The sequence below is a fragment of the Pyrus communis genome, chromosome 14 (genome assembly GCF_963583255.1).
Source record: "Pyrus communis chromosome 14, drPyrComm1.1, whole genome shotgun sequence".
Lineage (NCBI taxonomy): Eukaryota > Viridiplantae > Streptophyta > Magnoliopsida > Rosales > Rosaceae > Pyrus > Pyrus communis.
Window position 1 is genome coordinate 8,313,583 of NC_084816.1, and position 22,869 is coordinate 8,336,451.

General features: G+C 35.7%; 2 protein-coding genes across 2 annotated transcripts; both read right to left on the reverse strand.

The window, feature by feature from the left end:
• Positions 1-6,303: 6,303 nt before the first annotated feature.
• LOC137716343 (uncharacterized) lies at positions 6,304-12,592 on the reverse strand. The gene is made up of 15 exons (XM_068455781.1): positions 12,465-12,592; positions 11,978-12,141; positions 11,748-11,856; positions 11,548-11,670; positions 10,247-10,351; positions 9,781-9,864; positions 9,575-9,690; positions 9,314-9,415; positions 9,090-9,203; positions 8,900-8,956; positions 8,396-8,462; positions 8,188-8,241; positions 7,632-7,706; positions 7,077-7,112; positions 6,304-6,747 (listed from the first exon to the last, which is right to left on the reverse strand). Exons 2-15 carry the CDS (start codon positions 11,995-11,997, stop codon positions 6,655-6,657), a joined length of 1,155 nt encoding a protein of 384 aa, XP_068311882.1. The 5' UTR covers positions 11,998-12,141; positions 12,465-12,592; the 3' UTR covers positions 6,304-6,654.
• A 4,350-nt stretch (positions 12,593-16,942) lies between these two features.
• On the reverse strand, positions 16,943-21,046 carry LOC137714143 (uncharacterized). The gene is made up of 3 exons (XM_068453423.1): positions 19,931-21,046; positions 18,212-18,882; positions 16,943-18,083 (listed from the first exon to the last, which is right to left on the reverse strand). The coding sequence occupies exons 1-3, from the start codon at positions 21,034-21,036 to the stop codon at positions 17,062-17,064; spliced, it is 2,799 nt and encodes a 932-aa protein (XP_068309524.1). The 5' UTR covers positions 21,037-21,046; the 3' UTR covers positions 16,943-17,061.
• Between the last annotated feature and the right edge of the window lie 1,823 nt (positions 21,047-22,869).

The following is a 22,869-nucleotide window of genomic DNA, read 5'->3' on the forward strand; positions in this document are numbered from 1 at the left end:
GAGAAAGGCTAAGACCTGGCGCACCTTTCCTGATTCGACAAGGAGATATTCTTAAGAAGTTCAAATTCATGCGAGTTTCCAGATTTGAATTTCAAAAACCCTTCTACTTTCCATTCTTTTTTCTTCAAGTATATTAGTCAATTAGATCAAAACCCTTAACCCTTTTATAGTCCTATTCCAACTTTCCAATACTCTTGCTTATAAATGCCACTCATCGATCTCCTTCTCTTTTCCATCAAAACTAAAACAAACAGATAGAGAAACAAGAACTACTTCGTCTCTCTTTTGTTAGCAATGCCTAATTCTCGTGTGCAGTTTGGTGGGTATCCGTTTCCGTTCGCTTCTTTCTCCACAAGATTGTTGTTGAAAGAAAACCTTTGATGCCGCCGTACGATAACCTTGTGCATGAAGAGTACCTCTTTGGCACCAAAGAACCATGGTATATATGGGAAGAATACGGAGGATATCAACACTATAATCAAGAACTATATTTCTTATGCAAGGTCAAGAGGTTAAACTTGATGGGTTCGCACATCCATCGCAAGACTGATCATGCAGGTACTTGGATTGAACTTAGTGAAGAAGAACTGGTTTACCATGCAGAGGAAAATGGAAATCTTAACCCTGTCGGGCAAAAACGAAAGCTTTTGTACGAGAATCAAGGCTCGGAGCAACACGCAGGGTGGTGTTTAGATGAATATAGTCTGCTTGTTGGAGCTAATGGCCACGATCCAAAGGTGTGGATTTTCTAGCTTTAAGTTTCAATGTATTTCACATGTTTGTAATGTACAAGAGACAAGGCATATATGAGAGAGGAAGGAGAGAAGAGGTCCAGGTAGTTAGCTGCAACAAGCGGCTGACTAGTAGGAAGAAAAGAGGGCTATCTATCACAGCCCTGAGTTTGGCATACCAAGCTCTTAGGGATTGTTTCAATCCATATATTGCCTTGTGCAATTTACACACCATGTTGCCTTTAAGACCATTATAGCCGGGAGGGGGCTGCATATATACTTCTGTTTGTAATTCTTCGTGAAGAAAAGCATTCTTCACATTCCTTTGATAGAGAGACCACCCATAATTTATAGCAATTGAAAGTAAAATCCTCACAAAATTCATCTTAGCCGCATGTGTAAATGTTTCTTTGTAATCTACCCCAAAGGTTTGGGTGAAACCTCGAGCTACAAGTCTAGCCTTGTGTCTCTCGATAAAACCATCAGCTTTGAATTTGATCTTGTAAATCCAACGACTTCCAACAGCCATTTTTCCTGGTGGTAGTTGAACTAAACTCCAAATGTTATTTTCTTCCAGTGCAAGAAGCTCATCTACCATGGCTTGATTCCATTGTGGGAGGAGTGATGCTTCTCTTAAACTCCTAGGTTCATAGTGTTTATCAATTTCATTGAGAAATGTAACATGAGACGTGGAGAACTCACGAAAACTAATGCTTTCAGTGATAGGGTGCGTGAGGCATAAGTAACATAATCTTGCAACCTAGTTGGAGGCTTCCTTGTTCGAGAAGGATTTCTTTTAATCACTTGAGACTCTATGAGAGGTTGAGAGTGATCAGAATGAGACTCATCATTCCCCTCACTAGCAGGAATCAGACTAGCAGTGATTGAGTCAATTTGCACTTCTTCACTATCGAAATCACAGAGACTGAGTTTTCTTCCAACACATGAGGATTAAACTTCTAAGGGACTGGAAATAATTCAAACAATTCCTCCCCCTGACTTGTAGTAGTGCCTTTGGAAGTGAAATAAGGACAGTTTTCTTCAAACTTCACATCTTTTGACACAATGCACTACTTAGTGACTAGATTGAAGCACTTACAACCCTTTTGGGTGGAAGAATAACCCATAAACACACACTTGGTAGCCCTGACATCTAATTTGTCACAATGAAAGGCTTGAATGTGAACGAAGCAAACACATCCAAATACCCTGAGGTGTGTCATTACAATTTTTCTACCTTTGTGTATTTCATAGGAAGATTTGAACTCTAGCACTCGACTTGGGAGTCGATTGATGAGATAAATGGTATTGAGGATTGCAAGTGACCAAAATTTCTTTGGAACGTGCATGTGAAGCATGATGGCACGAGTCTTCTCCAAGAGATCCCTATTCTTTCTCTCGGTTACTCCATTTTGTTGGGGAGTTCCTACACAACTGGTTTGATGTATGATGCCTTGAGAACTTATGTATGAAACATGTTGTTAGATAGAAATTCAGTGCCATTGTCTGATCTTAAGACTTTAATGTTTGATTGAAATTGAGTTTTAACATGTAGATGAAAGTCTTTGAAAATGTTTGGGATGTCTTTAAGAAGATCCATAAGTGGCATGCAATGACTATTCGACACCATGACGTTAAAAGATTCTGAAAGTGCATTGTTCATTGATCCCCATCTTTTACCAAGAAAATGGGCAATAGCATAGTTCTCTTTCGGAAAATCAGACAAAAATTTCTTTACATGCCTTTGCCCATTATCCTTGAATTATGCCATGCAATCATCAAACTTAGATGGAGTACATGCGCACGCACAATTTGCCAACAGATTCATCATTTTGTTCTTTAGTCCCTCGCCAACAGCCTTTGGAAATAAAGTACTCACATTCTGTTTCAAATGAGCAATACAAAATGAATGTGGAGACTCGGGAAAGAATTCTCGAACGCTCTTTAAAATACCATCATGTCTATCCGACATAAATGTGATCACCCTCCCTTAAGGCCTCAAAATACCAGATAATATTGACAATAACCATCTCCAATTTGCTATCGTTTCTTAATCAATAATATCATAAGCAACCTCAAAAATCTCTGCAAAACAAAAAAGGAAAATGTACTGTCAAAATATAAACTACTTCTGAAATCCAATTAAACTTTTCTTAAACTGTGTTTGAAGTATATTTGCAACTTTTTTTCCTTTATTTAACAATAAAATCAAATATATATGCACAAAAAAAAAAGAAATAAATAAAGTCAATTGTCAACTACTAATCAAACTATGATATAAATACTAGTATAAATGTCATGGCACTATTTCGTAAATCTGTGCTTCGACTATTTATGAAAAGTTTTTGCACAACAAAAATACAAACACACACACACAAAAAAAAAAAAAAAAAAAGAAGAAAAAAAGTAAAGAAAAAGATAATATTGAATGTAAATTCAGAAAGTATTAACTCACCGTCGTTCCCATTTTTTGCACAGCAAAATAGAAGTGTTCCCTTGTATTTTCGCTTGATAAAAGTATCATCAATGAATAATATCGGGCAACAAAACATGAAACATTTTATCCATGCATCATAAGCAATAAACAAACAAATAAATATAATGGTTTCCGGTACAACTTCGAGCTTAAACATAGAACTAGGATTGCTTGAACTGGTAGATTCAACATACCAAGTCAAGAACTTATAAGCATCAACATCAGCACCATTTAGTTCAAAAATTGTCATCTCTTTGCCAAAGTATGCGTAACATAATCAATATCCAATCCATAAAACTGTTTTAAGTTTGAAATGATCTCTAGCAGTTTAATAAGAGGATTTGATCAAACCTTGTCCTTGATGAGAGAAGCAACAAACTGTTATCCAATAACTTTGTTTTTCTTCTTTCAAATCATACCTTTGCATGTATGCACATCATGCAACTTCTGAATGACGAAAAAGTTATTAATATCACACTTGGATGCATACACACGCTAAAGACAACCATCAGATTTCTTCATAGAGCACTCAGCACTAATGCGATTCTTGTCATTCTTCAAATACTTCAATTCAAAACCTCATTCAACAGAAAGCTTCTTCAACCTATCTCGAAATTCAACACAACCTCCCCTAAAAACTTGCCCCTCAGATTGTATGTAACCATTCAATTCACATGACATATAATTATACATATCATGAGAACCATACTTCCCTAAATGATATTTTTCACTAACAACAATCGTAGAGTTTGATGTACGACAAGATGAAGATATGCTTTCCATAGGTAACTGAACTATAAAACCATCACATTTATCAATAACCAATATTTCTATGATGGATTTTCCAACAACATCAAGAACCTTCAACATATTCCTAACATCGGCATCACAATCTAGGAGACAAGTAAGATCTTCATTCAAAGCATATCGCAACTCAAACCAACCAAGTCTCAAACCCTTAAACCTAGAACAAAAATCAATACAAATCTGATCGAATGTAGAAGATGATGAAATAGAACTAACAACGGATAAACCACCATATGTAAATTGAGCTAGTTTACAATTCTCCATAACTAATAAATAAAAATACAAACAATTACAAATCAGTACGCAAAATATTATATGCAGAGTACAAAAAAACAACGAAAAAAAATATAAAACACAACAAAAACTATTTAATAATCTGTTGTAAAACTAAAACCAATATTTGTAAAACAAAATAATAACTGTTTCAGAAAATCATATTCATATAAAATAAACCAAAAACTAACAACATTTCTAAAACAATTATAGAACTACATCCACTATTTATGAAAAATTAAACACATACAGCGTGATGAACAAATCAAAACTTAACTGCAAATTCTTCAAAATAGTATGATCAAAATTGGAAATTAAAAAAAAAAAAGAAAAGGAATTAACTACCTGATATATTGTAATTTGAACACAAATTAAGACAAAATATATCAGTCAATTCAAAAACTCAAAACACTATAGAACTAGAATCTCAAAACCTTGATGCAGTCCCAATTACCTCCAAACAATGAAACTATGAAGAACGACGATCAATTACAGAACTCCAGTAAAACAATGAACGACAACGAAAATCACGAATCCAAAAAAAAAAAATCTTAGAACATTCAGTTTCAGGAACAAAAAATAAAATCTAAGAACCTTCAATTGAAGAATAATTCTTACTTCGAAAAACCTAAACGAACAACAAAAAAAATCAGGATTTAAAAAAAAATTGACTCTCAAAACCTTTGCCCAGTTCACAAAAATCGACTCTCAAAATTTGCAGATTGAGGAACTCTGCAACGCAAAAACAAAACTGTGCAACGCAAAAACAAAACTGTTCCAATCGGTTGTACTAATTTCAAAATAACTAAACTAACGATTAATTAACGTAAGTTAACCTAATACCGTTAGGGGCAAAATTGACAACCAACTTGTTATTTAGGTTGAGCCATTTAAGTTGGGCTGATATAACAGTGGGCTTTGTCTTTTTTATTAAATAAACTTACAATATGGTTTTTGGTTAAAATCTAAAGTTTTTAAGCCATTTTGGTTAGTTTTCCTTTAATTCAATATAATACATTTCGGTACAAACATTTCGGTGCATATATTTCAGTCTAGCATTTAAATACATTAGTTCAATATAATACATTTCGGTACTAACATTTAGGTACATTAATTGAGTCTTTCAAGTTTGAAGAATGTTAAATAAAATTAATAAATTAAAAAACTCTTTTTTGGTCAAAAAATAAATTAAAATTTGTATGTTAATAAATTTAAATATTTAATGGGAGACATTAAATAAAATGCACATTAATTATTTTGAATTAAGGACACTTCAAGGATTATAATCAATAGATAATTTAACACCAGATTTATATTAAATTTGAATCTTCTTGAAAGATAAAAAGTTTAAGCCCCACCTTTTTTCCCCCACTCACACGTCATCAAATCATTCCACTCATAATGTGAGAGCATTTTCTCGTAATTTTAAAGTTATCGAAAAATATAACATGTTAATGTGGAATACATTAGATATAGGCTCAACGGGCTAAAATTAATTTTTATAATCTTACGATATACGTCAAGTTATCCAAGGATTAAGATTTAGTTTCCTAATTTTTTTAATCGTTTATTAGGTTCCGCAAACAAATTTTTTGATGGCGATACTACTTTTTGTTTCCAATTAAATTTACTCGGAGTTTCATAAGTTGACGTATTGTAGCTATTTTAAAGTTTTACACTTCACTTTCAATTTGCACTCAAAATAAGAGTTCTTAATCGCTAGTTCGACCTTAAAATCGATTTTAATAAATCATTAGGTTTAACCAAAAGCTTAAATTATTATTATTTTTTTTTGTAGAGAGATTAGGCAAGATTAGCTCTTCGTCAGCAATCATAAGCGAGACACCAACCCTCTCCCAAAGGAGAAAGGACAGTCGAAACCAAAACCGCCCACCCGCCCTGACTAAAGCTTAAACATTTTGATCTCCAAACTAATACTAAATACGTAAACATCTGAAATAATGATTTAGATCTTCAACACCAGGTTCTCATCGATGGCATTGATGCGCTGCATTTTATATAAATAGTTTAACTCTAGAATCCATACAAAATTGGAATCAAACTCCCTTCGCAGACCACAATTCCCTTGGTGAAAGAAACTGGTAAGGTAAAATTTCCATACCTTGGTGAAAAAGAACAAGGCAGAAACTCGACTCTATCGATCTCAGGCAGGCTAAATTTCTCTCCTCTTATAAACTAACAACGTTTAAGATACATCTCAGCAAAGGGAGAAAGTATTACAGTAGGAATTTGGACTCTTCAACACACCCCCTTTGTGGCCGAGTGAAAACATGTACAAAATGAGACGGGGGATGCGTGGGGGTCGGGTGGGGGTGGAGGCTTTTGTTTAACGGGATAAACATATATTTACCCCTTTCCTTTCTTAGCAAGGTATGCCTGGTCTGCGCCGAGGAGGCGAGCCTGGAATTCAGCCCACTCATTTTTGCACCTTGTTCTCACCTGCATGAGGAACCAGCCAAAGAAAAGTAACAAGTCAGTCACAATCACAAAAGTTCTATGCAGTTTTTCCCCAACAATTATGAATGCAACTATGCAACGATTTGGAGGCAGAAGAAAGTATGAAGAAAGGGTTAATTTACTACTCCAGTAAATATATCGAATGGAAGCCAATAAAATCATGGGCTGTTATAGTCTACATGGTCATAACCATATGAAAAAATCTACTGCAAATAATAAAAAACGCGGCTAAACTTATATAAAGGTAAAAAGCAAAAAGAGAAAAAGCGTAGGACGTATATAATAGGATCTTATTTTACCATATCACGTACCCCTTCCCATGGAGCTTTTCCATCCTCCTGATTTCCCTGAAAATTGATGATGATTTAAGAAGGATCAAGATTAACAGGTTCTTTTATTACGGCAATAAGACAAGTGTTTGACATAATTTCACGACTACAACAAAACATGTAGCTACAAAATGATATGATAACCTCCACCTTGTGCTAATGGTCTTTCAAAGGTAGAGAATTGCCTGGTTAACAACTTAAACATAGAAAACTTATTGAGAATAATCTCACATCAGACAAAGTGCTAACGCCATCGCATCAAAAGCACAAAACTATTATGCTTCCCTGCCAACACCTATTTCTATTCTTGTATAAGATAAAGATTAACCAGATATCAACCCTTTCAATTTTCATATAATATTCTAAACCTAACCAAATCAAGATACATCCCTTGCTTACTTTTACTATACCCCTATACAGGACAGGGAGACATCTATGTATGAATTTTGTTCTGGTCATAGTCCATGTACGATATGGATATAAATGTGCCTATACATATGGATTATCTATCTAGAAATGATACCAATGATCACTTACCTGGCCCCCAAGAGAAGGAATTACTTGATGAACAATCCACTGTGAATCAACTACACCAATCTTTTCATGAGCAGGCTGGAGAGACAAAAAAGAGGTTAGGCATAATCCTGTTGACTAATATTTCATACTTGTACTTTAAGCATTTAGTTAGTTATCATTTAGACTGGTATACAGTTGTCACTCATTTTCAAGTTCCTTGGTTTTGAGTCTTTTGACAACAATTGCCACCTTAGTCTCATTACGTTATTTCTTCGCTTTAAGGAAATCCTCTGCAGATACTAAATGAAAACTAACCTTTGAACTTTCAAGGGAAAGAAGGGAGACTATCACTAAAGGCTAAACAAAGTTTGTCTTTTCCTTTTAAGTATTTTTCAGCTAGTGAAAATGGAGAGGGGCAAAAGACAATTAAATGGAACTGTGAGCTAGCAGGCATCATCAAATGCAGGTTTTGGAAGTGAGCAATTGAAACATGACCAGCAATTTAAGCAAATAACATAGCTGCAAAAACCATAAAAAAATAATACAAAGAGAGCAATAAAATGCAAAATCTGCTAACCTCTACACATCTTCTGAGAGCAAAATCCAATCCCCATCCATGCACTAAATCATTCTACAAGTACACAACAACGCATTTCATTATCAGTTGCAGGGAATCCTTGAAAAGATAAAACGATTGTTCAAAAGAGAAGATCGTATGATCTGCAAGATCTTGTAACTGACTACGTATGAATAGCTGAGCCAGAAATTACAAGTATACACCATACTTGGATCATATGCCATGCGCAACGCCAAGCTTCCCGCGAAAAGACAGGGGCCATTATTTCCACAAATCTGAACACCCAGATGGAAGTGTGAAACTGTTAGAATCATTCTGACTATAGCTTCAGACCAGAACTAAAGGAAAACAAATTTCCTCCTTTTCCAGTTACTGAATCTGCCTTCAAGCTAAAGTTGTTTATTCAATCTTGCGAAAAGCATAACCATACTAACAAACACACACTCCGAACAACTTAGTAAACTTAGATTGAATACAGCTCATGTTCAAAATTGACCATGTTAATTTAAATTTTTTTCTAGAAGCACCCAAGATATTTGCACATTGTTTGAGAACAGGCAAACTTACACAATCTTAGACAGTTAGAACCATATGCATGCACACAACATACATGTCCGCACACAAGCATGCTCATGGTACATGAAGAGAGAGAGAGAGAGAGAGAGAGAGAGAGAGAGAGAGAGAGAGAGCGAGAGAGAGAGAGAGATCATACGCAGCACAAGGAGGAAGATGTGGGTCACTACACCAGCCTGGTTTTTCTTCTGTATCCCTGTTTATCAATCCAGACATAAGGAAATGTGGAAATAACTTCCAATACATGGCACATTTATTGCTGCATGATGATTTCAGTGTCAGTGTATAAAGGGCAATGGGTGTTGAGTGAAAGAGGAGAAAGAGAGTACTTGTGAACTTCTCTGTCACCTCTCCTCTTTGTCATCTCCCATGTCAGTCCATCATTGGGCTCAAGACCCGGTTGAGAGATCTCCAAACCATATTTCTTGACCAACTGTATATACCTGGTAATCATGCGGAACATCAATTGAAGAATAAGGTAAAGGGGAATGAGAAGAAAACATGAATGGATAAAGTAAGACCAGAAACCATGATTGTTGAAAAAAAAACGTACTTCTCTGCATTGAAATGTTCTACTCCCAAATCTTCATCCCAAATGAAAATATATTCATAAGCTGCCACGACATCAGGATGCAAAAATCTCTTTGCATACCACCTGCAAAACAATGGAAAGTATGACAACTGGCCGCAAAAGATCAATTCCTAAATGACAATGCAATAAGAAAAAAGACTGCAACTAGTTTAAATTTTGAAAAGCTTGTTAATTGAAAAAAGTCACATAATGAGATTTTTGCAAAGCACCATTGAGACTTACCATTTTGCTTGTCTCTTCACACTAACATGAATTGCCCTCTTTGACCACTCAAACTCTTCCCACTCGCTAGTCCGGCCATCATAGTGAAAAAGCAATATGGTGAAGTTCTCGGAGAACTACCAAATGTAAGATCGAACCTCAGTATTCTTAAAAATCAAATCAATAAATAAAGAGAAAAAAAGAAAGGGGATACCACATTTTTCAACCTTTTTAACAGCTGCATCAATATTCATTTTCTGATTTATGCCAACAGTAAATGATACCAAATACTTTGGCGTTACTTTCAGATCCTGCAGAGTTCAAGATTGTCAATTAAAAGCATTTTTCAGACCAAGATTATTAAGCAACATGCACAATTCATAATGGCCTCCAAGATGGAGTGTAAGAGTAGGACTACTACTGCAAGATCACACAAAGATATATCCACATACAGACTATTATATGTATGCATACAAACAAAGCTTGACAAGAAATTTCCACCATATGCCTCCAACCAATCTTTCCTTCCAATACCCATCTCCATAATCTGCCCTTTCTACTTAAACCAAACCCATGAATCCTAATTCATTCAGACATGTGAATACATCATAAATAATAAAAAAAAAATAATGTTTTGAAAATTAAAATATACAGCTACTTTCACTATGATATCAGATATCACAGATATCATACCTCACTGGGTTCACCCCACAATCTCCGGATATAAAGATCAGATTGAGGAACAATAATTCCTGGGGGTAGTGTTTCCGCACCACGCGGGTTTGTTGGAACATATATCTGTCAGAAAATTAACAAAACGATATGAAAGGACTATTACTTGGAATGTAATGGACATGAATTATGGGTGAAAAAGTAGCACTATGAATAAATGCTTATGACCATGGCGATCTGGAATCCCAGGCTACACTACATGCATGTAGCAACATGCAACCACATCAAACGGAAAATGCCACCTATGCCAGAGTTCTGGGAAAGAGAAGACTGAAGTCGTTCTTTTATCCTAAACTTTTATCTTGGGTCGCAGTCAGGCCGAGATAAGCATTGTCAATAAGACAGATTCACCACAGATGCACATACTCCTGTGAGGCCACCACCCATTATTTGTCTGAACTGATATGCAGTGGATATGATCAGGGTACATCATATGTCATCTTGTAATTCTAATCAAAATAACGTATGATCGTGGTTTTAAAATATGATTTTAGAGCCACAGGGAGCCATTCTTCCTCTTTTCCTCACTAGGGTGACAGATAAAAGATAGATATGGGTTCTTATATCTTATGTTTGTTTTTTTGGGGGTGATGAAAATGAACATGATATAAGAACAAGAAATCAATAGGTGTGCTATTGATTTAACCTTTTATTTAAAGATATAAAGAAATATAGTATATACTACTTCTATTGCTGTCTTTGTACCCATGTTTTTGGAAATTTGCCTATTATTGTATCATACTCTGTATCGAATCTATTGTTCCAGCATAGTTTAAAATATGTTGTTTTGATGTCTTCAAGGTTTCTACTGCTCAAAAATGAAGAAGAGTCTTACCTACAAGAATAATAAGAAAAGAAAGGATTTCGTAACCCAAAATCAGTCACCTAATAGTCAAACTCAATGTATGTACTTAGGATCACAAAGTCAACGAAGAATATCACGACGAAGTGTATTTGGTCAGACAACTATTACAACATGACAGTGCAAAAACAATCATAAGGATACATCTTATTTATAAAAAGACAAAATATAATCCTAAATACGCAGCCATGAAAAATTGGGCATAGATGAATATTTGCAGCATCGGCCTAAACAGTTTTGGAACTGCTTATTGTAGGATTATAGACAATATTAAGCAAAACACAGATTCCATCACCAAATTTAATATTGAATTGCCACAATTATAAAATATCTTATACAAACAACAGTAATAAAATCAACAAGAAAATACACATATTCAGAGATGGAGCACAATAAGAACCTTAGGGACACCCTCTGATCCTTCATCTTCAAGACTCTTGTTTGAAGGGGGAGGAGTACTAGGTCTACGTAGTTGGGTGAAGGCTACATCAAGAGATGTTATAAGGCTTGAAGGTAACCTAATCTGTGAAATTCAAAACAAATCACATACATATACAAGTCCAAATTCTATATAGCCACATACAGATGAAGGGGAATTACCTTGCTTAGAGAAACCATCGGTAACGATACACCAATAAAAAATCCAAAGATAACTCCCAAAATTGTAGTGAAAATAAGCCTGGCACTGTCATTCGATTTTTTAACCCCACTGAAAAATTCAAAAAAATCAAACAAATTCAAAAAAACAAGACTAATGATGAACAGAGAGTTAATGTAACAATCTTCAGGAAGCATCGGTATTCGGGATCATCATGTTAATACGCACGTACCTGCGGTGTACAGTGCCCATTATTGGTGTTGTGTCTGAGACTCAACTCAAAAGCTCACACTCCCAAAAAAACCTCAATTGATTCAGCAACTTCTCAGGCCAATATTGCATTCTTTTTCAACCCCACAATCTTCTATCAAACTAAAAATCTCCAAACTTTCACTCCTGAAGTTAACATAAAAAATCACAACCAAATCAAGTTAATAATTTAACCCTGCTCACTTCTCATTCCTCATATCACATTCTTCATCAAACCGATAATTTACTTATATAAATATCAAAATTAATTCATATCCCAACGTTCGATTAAACAAAAAAATTCTATTGCAGCATACGAGCCTAATGAAACGGAAAAAAATGTAAAAAAAAAAAAAACGAACACGAATTAAAATTCACATTCTTCTTCGTTTAACGATCAATAAATTTGGGAATCAAAAAATTCAAAAAACACGAAGGGCATTGCGGTGATTCTATGGTTTGGAACTTACGGCGGTGGCCGGAGATCGTATCGGAGACGGAGAGAGAGAATGTAATGGCACAGCGTCTGCAGCACCTCCCCGGCTACAGTTGTTGGTTTTACGTGTTTCTCCAGTTGTGTGTTTGATCAATTTTTTTGCCCGCTTCGCTCCTCCAGCTTTTGATAAACGCACCCGCCTTTTATTTATACTCTGCTTCTATGCCTGCCACGTTCGTGATTTATGCATTACATTTTACTTTTGGGCAACGTACACTACATCTTTGGTGTACACTTTCCAAAATACTTTCTAAATCTTATTAGGTACATTTTTTTAGTTGAGCAATAGCGTTATGGGTTAAACAATTAATTGTGAGGAAAGAAAAAAATCGGTAAGAATCAACCTTGTATCAGGATATATAAATATAATTATTTTTTATCATTACAATAAATCGTTATTCATAATCCAACAACAGAATAAAATTATGTGTTCGTAAAAGAAATAGTAATAGTTGCGAAATTTAGCAGATACTACTACACATTTCATTTCAATTATGGTTATAGTATTATTTGTCACGTTTCTAATTTCTATGGGGTATAATATAGTATCCTTCTCTATTTTCCTTTCATTGTATTGATGGATCGATACGCTTTTCAATTTCATTTTTTGAATCGTAACCCAAAAACTATGTGAGTCTACTACTGTCAAATTGTAACGTAGGTGCATTCATTATGGCCATCGGATTTGCTTGCAGTGTCGACCTTGGCTTTTTGGTGGCACTAACTAGGCCCTTATAATGCTATAAGAATTACCCTAAATGGAGAAGTCGCGAGTTGCACCATTTAATATTCAATTCTCCTTTTTATTAATTAACATGACATGTACATATCACTTGTTGCATAAGATAGTACAATGTGGTACGTACAAAAATACGGTATTCCATAGGTGAAGCTACATAGGAACAGTGAGGGGCGGCCGCCCCTCCCCCTGCCGGAAATGAAGCCAGGAGCGACGGTCCTCCCCTATGCCCTTGTCAGAAAACCTGCAAGTCGTAAAGCCCCTCCCATGGTGATGATCTAGATCGGTCGTTCTGCCAGACACCAACGTCAGTTTAGTGCCATTTCCCTGTGCGACAATGGAGGCGGCGTTGACACAGTCTGGTGGAAGGCCTCGCGAGGAAGATGATTAGCAAAATCTTTTTAATCTTTACTACGTCACCGTTTTGTTGAGTGTCCAAGATTTTTAAATACAACCTGTTGTTATTTATTTCTGTACTGAAATGACACCACATTCTATTCCACATCCTATCTTTTCTTGGGTTTAAATGGGACTAAAGCCCAACAACCAGAACAAAACCATAATCCCTCTTTGAATCCTTTTTTGGTCATTTAAAAATATATTACAAATATATTTTTATTATTAAATATTTACCAACATGATACAATTGTTTGTATTGACGTGTCGTATTGTGTAGCCATGTCTGTATTCGTGCTTTATAATGCTTGAATGAAGGCAATTGTTGCTATATGTTGTGCTGTGCGCGACCTTTTTTTTTTTTAATAATAATTAAAAAAAAACTGGTCCAAAACAATGAAACAACATCATTTTGGACATTGAAAAACACAAGACAAGCGGCATCGTTTCAATGGTTAAGTTTTGCCCCTCCTCTCAACAATTCTTGGCTTCGCCACCGCGGTATTCCTAACATTTTCCTTAACTAAAACATAATTCACCAACAAGTAGAGAGGAATATTTTAGATTGTAGTGTTGATCTTTCTTTTAGGCTTTTTTATTTTATTTTATTTATTGAGGTTGGCTATAGGGTTTGTCAAGGTCATTTTTGTATGAACTTCTTGCCTGTGAGAAATTATTGTGTAGTATCGATATTCCATCATGCGGTAACTAGTTCACCATTGTTTGAACATGTTGATGGATTATATTACTATAGCCCAAAGCACCAATTAGTTTTGTAATACCCTGAAAATTTAAATATATGAATTAGATATGCATAATCATGAATACGTGGAGGAAATCGAAAATAAATCGATTTATAGTTATGAAAATTGAATTGAGAATTTGTAAAAAATTTTGTTTCCGGAAATTATTATAATTTGCGTTGTAAAAATTTAGACGAAAATGCCTTAGTTGACCAAACGAAATTATACGGAGATGTATTTTAATCCTTATATGTTTTGTTGTATTTCTTGATATAATTGGATAGAAGAAGATCCCACAAGTGTGTAGGCGGAAACTGTTCGTGAAACGGAGTTATAACGAAGAAGTAATTAACGATTGAAGTGGAGGGCAAAATAAGCATTTTACCATTAATTTGGAAGGCTCCAGAAAATCTGGAGCAATGAGCTATGCCACGTGTGTGGCTGGGATGAAAGGAATAGAAGAAAAATGGGGTAGATGAATGGCTGTGATGGAAAAGAAAGGAGAGAAAAGGGAGGCAGACAGACCAATCAGGAAAGGAAGAAGAGAGGGGAAAGGAAAGAAGAGGGGAGGAGGGGAACTCAGACCCCCTGGACCCGTGACCCAACCTGGTTTCCACAACCGATTCCGATGGTTTTTCCAGCGAACCATGTCACCTAACCAATGGGAAAACATTCCCCATCGTTCCCTTTTCCTATCACACCCCAAAATCAAAGATATTTGGTTTTGAATTCGGGAAAAACAACACCAATGGGTGCGGGGGTTCTTGCCATCGATCCTCCCATTTTTGAAACAATTTCCTTCGATCACCCCCACCTATAACATCCTCTTGAGGCCAGGAACAAAGCCCAAACAATTATAGGGGCGGCGGAGCATCGGAGGTGATAGATTGAAGCCACCAATTTCTAGGGTTTTCGGCGAGTTTGAGGAGAATTGGAGATTTTCTCGGCCAAATTGGACTTGGCCACATGTATAAAACTTGCTCTACTCATTGAGATCTTCATTTCTGTGAAATTTGGTAATTTTTGGAAATAGTTGAATTTTCCGACGAGTCGAGGCGGCTAACCGCCACCCACGGCGGTGCATGGCTAGTGGGCGGATGTTGCTATTTTGTGCAAATTTTGATATTATAAATATGAATTTGGTATCCAATTGATGTGTTTCGATTATTAAACTCAATGTTGGTTATTTTGGTTACTTGAATGTCTTTGGAAATGGAATGAAAATGAACGGTGAACTACGAATGGCTGGCAGTCTAACAGGGGTTAGATGCAGCCTTAAATATTTGAGATTAATCTTTTGTTGGGAATTTGATTGAAGAAATGAAACTTTGGTGAATTATTCGAAAATTAAATCTTATGTTTGGTAAGTAAATTTTGGTTATAGATTTTGTGAGTGATTAAGAAATTTAAATAAAGAATTGTGATTAATGGTAGAAAATTAAACAAGAGTTAAATTTTTGGCCTATTACCGAAATTATTTTCCGAGATAAAATTTTCGGGTTGGAGCGTTACAAGTTAACTCATATTATAACACGTAGATTGGTTACACCACGTGGCTATGTGCCAAATATACACTAGTTTCAGTTCCACCGGGCCTTAATTCAAAAAGACGTGGGAACTTATATGAAACCAATATCGCCACTTAGTATTACCATATAGTAATATTTCTCTTCACTTGCAATTGAGGAGTCTTAAGTTTGATTCTCATGAATGTCAAGTTCACTACCAATTTATTTTTCCACCACTTAGTATGAAAATGTGACACATTCCATTTTGAGAGCAGTGTTTACCAAGGGTGGTTCGATATGGGATCCCAAACTGAAAATGGGATATCGAATCCCAAATTGAAAATTTTTGGGAAGGAGATTTGAAAACCAATCCCGAACCAAAATTTCTGTATTCCCAATTTTCGAAATTTCCAAAATGTTTTCGGTATTTCGGGATGGATCAGATCGGATATTGGGTTTTGGCTTTTGGGTTGAAATTTGAGATTTTTTTTATGTGGGCTAAATTTTGGGTTTTTGATCTAAAATTTTGTCCCTCAATTTCATATCAATTGAAATTTAAGTTTTTTACCTCATTTTAATTTTGAAATTTCATACCAATTAAAATATCAATTCATTCATACCAAGTCAAATTGATGTTCCAAAGTTTCAAACTACTTAATTTCATACTTTTATTTCTAATATAGTCTACTATCAAACGACTTAAATTCAACATTCAACATGCATGCAACCAAAATAAATATATATATTTTTTCGATTTGGTTCGGGATTTCTGAACCATTGAATATGTAATCCCGATTCCCGTACCGAAAGGTTTGGTCAGGATTCCAAAAATTTCGGTATATTGGTTTGGGAAATTTTCGGTATGGGATCAAGAATTTTTTGGTTTGGTTTGAGATTTTCGGGAAAAAATTCCAACCCTAGAGTTTACATTAATTGAATAATCTTTTCCTTTGCTTACAAAGTTAAATACAAGCCAATTTTCGGCTGCATTACAACATTAGCAACACAATCCCAATTTCCCTTGCCAAAAATCTGTTTTTCCTCCACTCACCCAAATTGTTCTCAGCACCAACCCCACTCACATAAAGCTTAAAAGAAGGGGAAAAAAAAAAAAAAACAGAAATTACAGAAAACGTTTGTTTTTGTGTATAAATAAAGAATAATCAACTAACAACAATTCAATTTTTAAAATTTGGCACACCTCGATGGCAGACCTGTTTGATGATCAACCATCACTATCTCTGTGGCATTATTGCATCCAATCACATCCTGCCCCAACTTTGCCCCGGCTGCCTTTAGGCCTTTCAGAGAGACTGGTTGGTTGAAGAGGTTCAAAGATGGCAGCCTTGATGCTGGAGGCAATTTCCCACCTGGCAAAAAGTTCCTAAAGTCTTCCTTCAACAATGGCACCTCAAAATCTGACTTGTCATGCTTCACCACATTGTCCTTGGCACTGATATGTGCCCCGGGTTCCATATGATTAGTCGAAAAGCTTGCCTGGTTCGGGAAGTTCGGATAGAGACTGACGTACCCTCTGAGGTACATCATGTCTATGAGGAACTTTTTCCATGAAGCTTGCCATCCATTAGTCCTGGACTTGGGTATTTGAACCGGGTTTTTCTTGGCATCTTCGGTGAATCTCATGTTCATGTAGACATAGAATTCTCTCCATTGCTTGGGGAAGAAGACTGCACCCCAACTGCAGGGTAACTGATGGAAATAAGGTGTGTTTGGATGGATGTTCTTGAAAAACTCGGTTGGATTCCACTTAGGCCTTTCTTTCACCACTTCAACCAGCTTAGGGGTGTAAAGAGAGATTGAGGAGAGCTCTGGGAGGGACACTTGGGGGTCATAGTGGTAGGCTAAGAGGGCATATTTGATCCATAGGTAGTAGTAAGGAGAGACTTCGATATCATCCTCAAGTAACAGACCAAAATCATCGTCGGATGAAGGGTACCAACTCTCGCTAACAGCTCGAATAAGCCCTCCTTGGATGATTCGTCTTTTGAGGGTTTTCGGGCCATGAGGCCAGTCAAAGGAACTTACTAGTCTAATTGTTGCCTCATCCACTTTACTGTCCATGTTAAAGCTGATAGGTACCTCATCACCAAGGTAGTAGGCATCACTGAGAGATTTGAGCAGCCTTGTAAGTGAGTGAACTCTGTTTTGGGTGATGATGTTGATAGATATTCGCATTCGGTTCCAATCTGCATTCGAGAAATTGGTAGGTTAGATGCATGCTAAAAGAAAGTACTAAAGGGTACGGAAAGTTAATGATATATTTTTAGGCATATTTGGTAACTTATTGGATTAAAAAGCTGTCAATTCAACTTACTTGGCAATGCTGTTGTTCTAAGATCAGCCATCCAATGAACCTTTGAAATCGAAGGCCTTGGTAAAAGAACCAATGTGGTGGCATTCAAATTAGTCTCTGTTGCCATTTTCAGTGCTTTCTTCACATTAGGATTAATGTCAGCCACTGTGATCACCACACTTGGGTTATGAATTTTGATCAATCCCTTCATGCTAGCATACACTCCTTGAAGCACTACCACCTCCGAGTTTGATACTCCCGAAAGAGCTCCCACAGCCAAATCGAATATCTTAAACCTTCGCTCTTTACAGACCAACTTAGGCCACTTGAGAGCAGTCGCTGCATCTTCACAACCGCAGTAGTTGCCACCCGAGACAGCGATGTAAGCTTTCTTGCCAACGGTAGACCTGAATTTCTCAAGAAGGGGTGCAAGTGCCTTAACTTCATCAACCGAATGAGCATAGAAGAGAGCATCAATATTTTGAGGATACATTGCAGCCCACTGAGTGATGTAACCAGTTGATAGTGCTTTCCACCATTGATCATCTCGGACTTGAACGATATCTTTGAAAATTACAGTGGTTTCGGACACATAAGCAAGTCTATGTTCACTGTCACCCCAAGTTTCCTTATCATTTGAGTCAACTGGAAGAACAAATGATCCTGCATTTCTGTACTTTTGAAGCTGATAGCTGCATTTTCACCAAAATAACAAAGCAACCATTAGAAACTTGTTCAAGTCGCTAAATATAATCCATTTGAGAGTTGTATTACGCGGAAAATGCCTTAGTGTGTGAACTATTCTACAAGGTCAACCTCCATCATACGACCAGTCACTTCAATGCTCTATTTAGTTACTAGCAGGCTCTCCTAGGCTCGGCGCCACAAAAGTCCTTAAACATAGATTACATGGAGAATGGTAATTCAGAATTTAACATCCAATACACTAACAATATTTTTTTTCCTTGTTTTAACTTGTAACCAATATTCCAATGTTTTTGCAGGAAATATTTGAAATTTTTGTTGTTGGTGTGATTGCTGCTGTTGGTAATGACCAAGAACCCTAATGTCCTCCAACCCAAATGCAACGCAATATTAAACCCACAATGTTGAAGGGAATCTGAAAAAATTTAAATATATATAACGTGGGAGCAAATAATATACAATAGACTAGCAAGTGGACGCAGAAAATGAACTAGTGGAAAAATTAGCAATATTAAATAAAAAATATCAATGTTTACATCCACAAAAGGCAAGTTGACCACATTATTAGAGCATTAGTGTTAGATTCCTTCACACAAACTAATCCCAATTAGAAACAAATCTGATTACGGAATTAAAACTTGAAAAAGGCCAATTGGTGACACAGTCGATCTTCAACTTTTCTGGATTTTGTTTTCACAATTTATTCCAAATCAATATTCTAAAACATGCCCGAATTAATTAAAATTTCCATCTAAGGAAAATTTCTGATTAAATACTTGAAAGTGTTGCCTACTTGGCTGAAATTAACAAAATCACATTGGAATTCAAATGTAATTTTCTCTAGTAATTAGTAATATGAGCCTATATCAAGGTAAAAACTACTAAGATGAAAATAACTAAGCAGACACGAGTTAGGCCAGTTGGGTAGATCAGGGTGCTCTTTTCTTCACTCGAGTTTGAATCGTCCTACCGTATATTAGAGCAGTTAATATTATCGTGTCCAAAAAAAACCGATGAAAAGCAATAAAAATGTACCTGAGGTGCAGATCTTCTCCGGTCGAAAAGGTGAAGGGTGTCTCAGTGAAAAGTGTCTTGATAAGCTCTGCAGACAAGAACCAAGAGCTGGAAAGGAAGTCCACCTGCACAATTTTATCCAGTGTGATATCATACGCAGGGTCAGGCAAATAAAGCCCTGCCTCCTTAGACCTGAACTTTCTGTAGCTTGGAAAGGTAAAATCCTTCTGCCTGAATGGCAAAATCCTCCCTATGCTGCCCAAAACCGCGTTCTTGTACTTCTCCGTCCCCGCCACATGTGACAAAATCTGCAGCATTTTCTTCCCAGGAATCATGTCATCGTCAAGAATGTACACAAGATCAGCTTCGGTTTGTAAAGCCATTTGGAACCTTCCATAGTACTTGAAGTCATAGCTTGAACTTATGAAGCTTATCCTCGAATCGTTGTAGCTATCGACAATTCTCTTTAAAGAGAGCTCATTTGGGCTCCCAAATGAAAGAACCCAAACATGGTGGAAAGGAAGGGTTTGTTGAAGCAAAGTGTCCAGCTGAGCACAGAGTGTTTTTCTCTTGAAGTGGTTTAAGATCACTGTGACTTTTGGCTTGTTGGGGCCTTTCAAATCCCACTTTGATTTCATTGCAATCAGCTGAGCAAGAGTTTCCGTGCCGATGGATTTGCTCTGGAAGTCCAAAACCTCATTGTAAAGCTCTGTCTTGAGCTTGATCATCTGAGCATCATTGGACTTCTTCTGCATGAAATCAATCTTTTCGTGCTCACAAACTAATGAGGGCGTGATTGGAAGGCTTTCGGTTCCAACAAGAGAAGCGGATTCTTGATAGTGGTTGAGAATGTGGGGTTGGATTATATAGTGTTTCCATTGCTGTGCAATCTTGGTAGCCCATGCAAAGTCTGGTTTGGTTCGTAAGTCGATCGAAGGGCTCATGTAGTAAAGGAGGAATGTTGCATAAACTGCAAAGGCAAATTGGAGACAAGTGAGAGCAGTTACAAGCCTAGCAGAAGTACTCTTATGAGACTTCAACTTGACCTTCCCTCCCACATAATCATTTAGCATTCCTTCCAAGTAATCTGCACTTCTCGTATTCGAATTTCTAGCCACCCCCCTCATTTGAATTCAATCTAGATCAATCACACCTGAAAAAGATGAAATTATCATCAAACACATTCATAAATCGGTCATCGGCCTTGGATCATGAGCTGAGAAAAAACTTGTAAAGCAATTAAAGCTTGAAACTCACCAAAAACAAGAACCCAAATGAGCAAAGACAACAAATATGAACTTGTTAGAGTGCTAGCTATTAAATAAGTGGAGGTTGAGATTATTATTTCAGAAATTTCATCAAACACTTGGACTTCACCACCACCAACAACGTTGAGGAGAAAAGCTTTTGAGAGGCCAAAAGGGCTTTGAAGTAAGCTGGTCTTAATTGTGTTGACAAGCCTTGAAGGGTCATGTGTTTATATATATATATATATATATATATATATATATATATGTAGTAGGGAAAGTACAAGAAAAAGTGAAGGGGAAGCACCCCCATGGAAAATGCAGCAGAGGTCACATGGGGCAAAACGCATATAATTAAAAAAGGACTGTTAGGATTAAAGTATAACGAGAGTTTTTTAGACGCGTTCCCTTCACTACAACTCTTACATTTCCACCCTGAAGACATCCATTGAAAGCCGGATTTGCTGCCGCGGATAAGGGCTTCCCCTGCGTTTTCGGCACTGCTATGTGACCAAAAATTCTCTCTCTGTGTGTCTCCGTCTCTGTCACTCTCATATTTACTGCCCACTGAGACCCCAGAAGCCAATCGAAGCCAATAGAAGTCTATAATCATTTTTTAACGGACATTATAGAAGGAGTATTGTTAGATAGATCAATTTTTTAGACTAAATTTGCAAATATGTGATGTGTCACAATAAAAAAAAAAAAGAAGGAGAAATTAGGTTCTCATCCTTCCTTTTGCTACTTCATTGATTAAAATCCTATTCATTTTCAATTTTTGATCAAGGTCCTTGGGTATTAATAACATCATTAATTATTTCAATAATAAAATATTTTTTTATTTCTAAATATATTCATTTAATGTTAAAAATGTTACAATTAGTATATTTGTATTTATGACTAAATTTTTTATCATATATTTTTAGTTTTAGTTTGTACCAATTTTCTTTTCGATTTTAATTTGTACCCATATAATAATTTCCTTTTGTGCCCATATTTTTTAAAGTTTATTTGTATTTGTACCCATATATTTTTTTTTATTTGTACTTTTTATTTTGCTAAATGTACCCATGCTAATTATATGTACCCATTCATGTAAAACTTTTTAATCTTAAAATGTACTCATTCTTAAATATACCAATTTGTTATATGTAAAATGTACAATTTTTTATATAAAATCTATTCAATTTTTTTCTAATCCATTTTTAAACTTATATGGGTACATTCTTTTTTCTTTGATTTTAAAATGTATCCATGTCAAGTTTAATTGAAGAAATTTACTAATGTTATTAAGCCTAATATCATCTTTTTTTTTTTCTTTTTTTTTTTTTTTATTTTTATTTTTATTTTTATTTTTTTGTGATTTTGAAGAATGTACCCATGTTTTGATACAATTAATTTTTTGGTTAATTTTGATGAATGTACCCATGTTTATACACACACACACTAGTATATTTATATTTTAATATTTTTAATCCCACAAATTATGGTTTTTTTATTTATTTAAAATCTCATTTATATAAACAACTAAAATTTCTAATTTTGAATTTAAAAAATATAGTAACGTACATAGAAATAAATTATCACATTAATTTTAGGGACCGTGATCAAAATTAAAAACTAACAAGGTTTCAATCAAAGAATATTCATAATTAAGGACCGCATCCAAAGTCTCCCTAAAAATAATTAAACACGTTAATCAATACTTAAGTA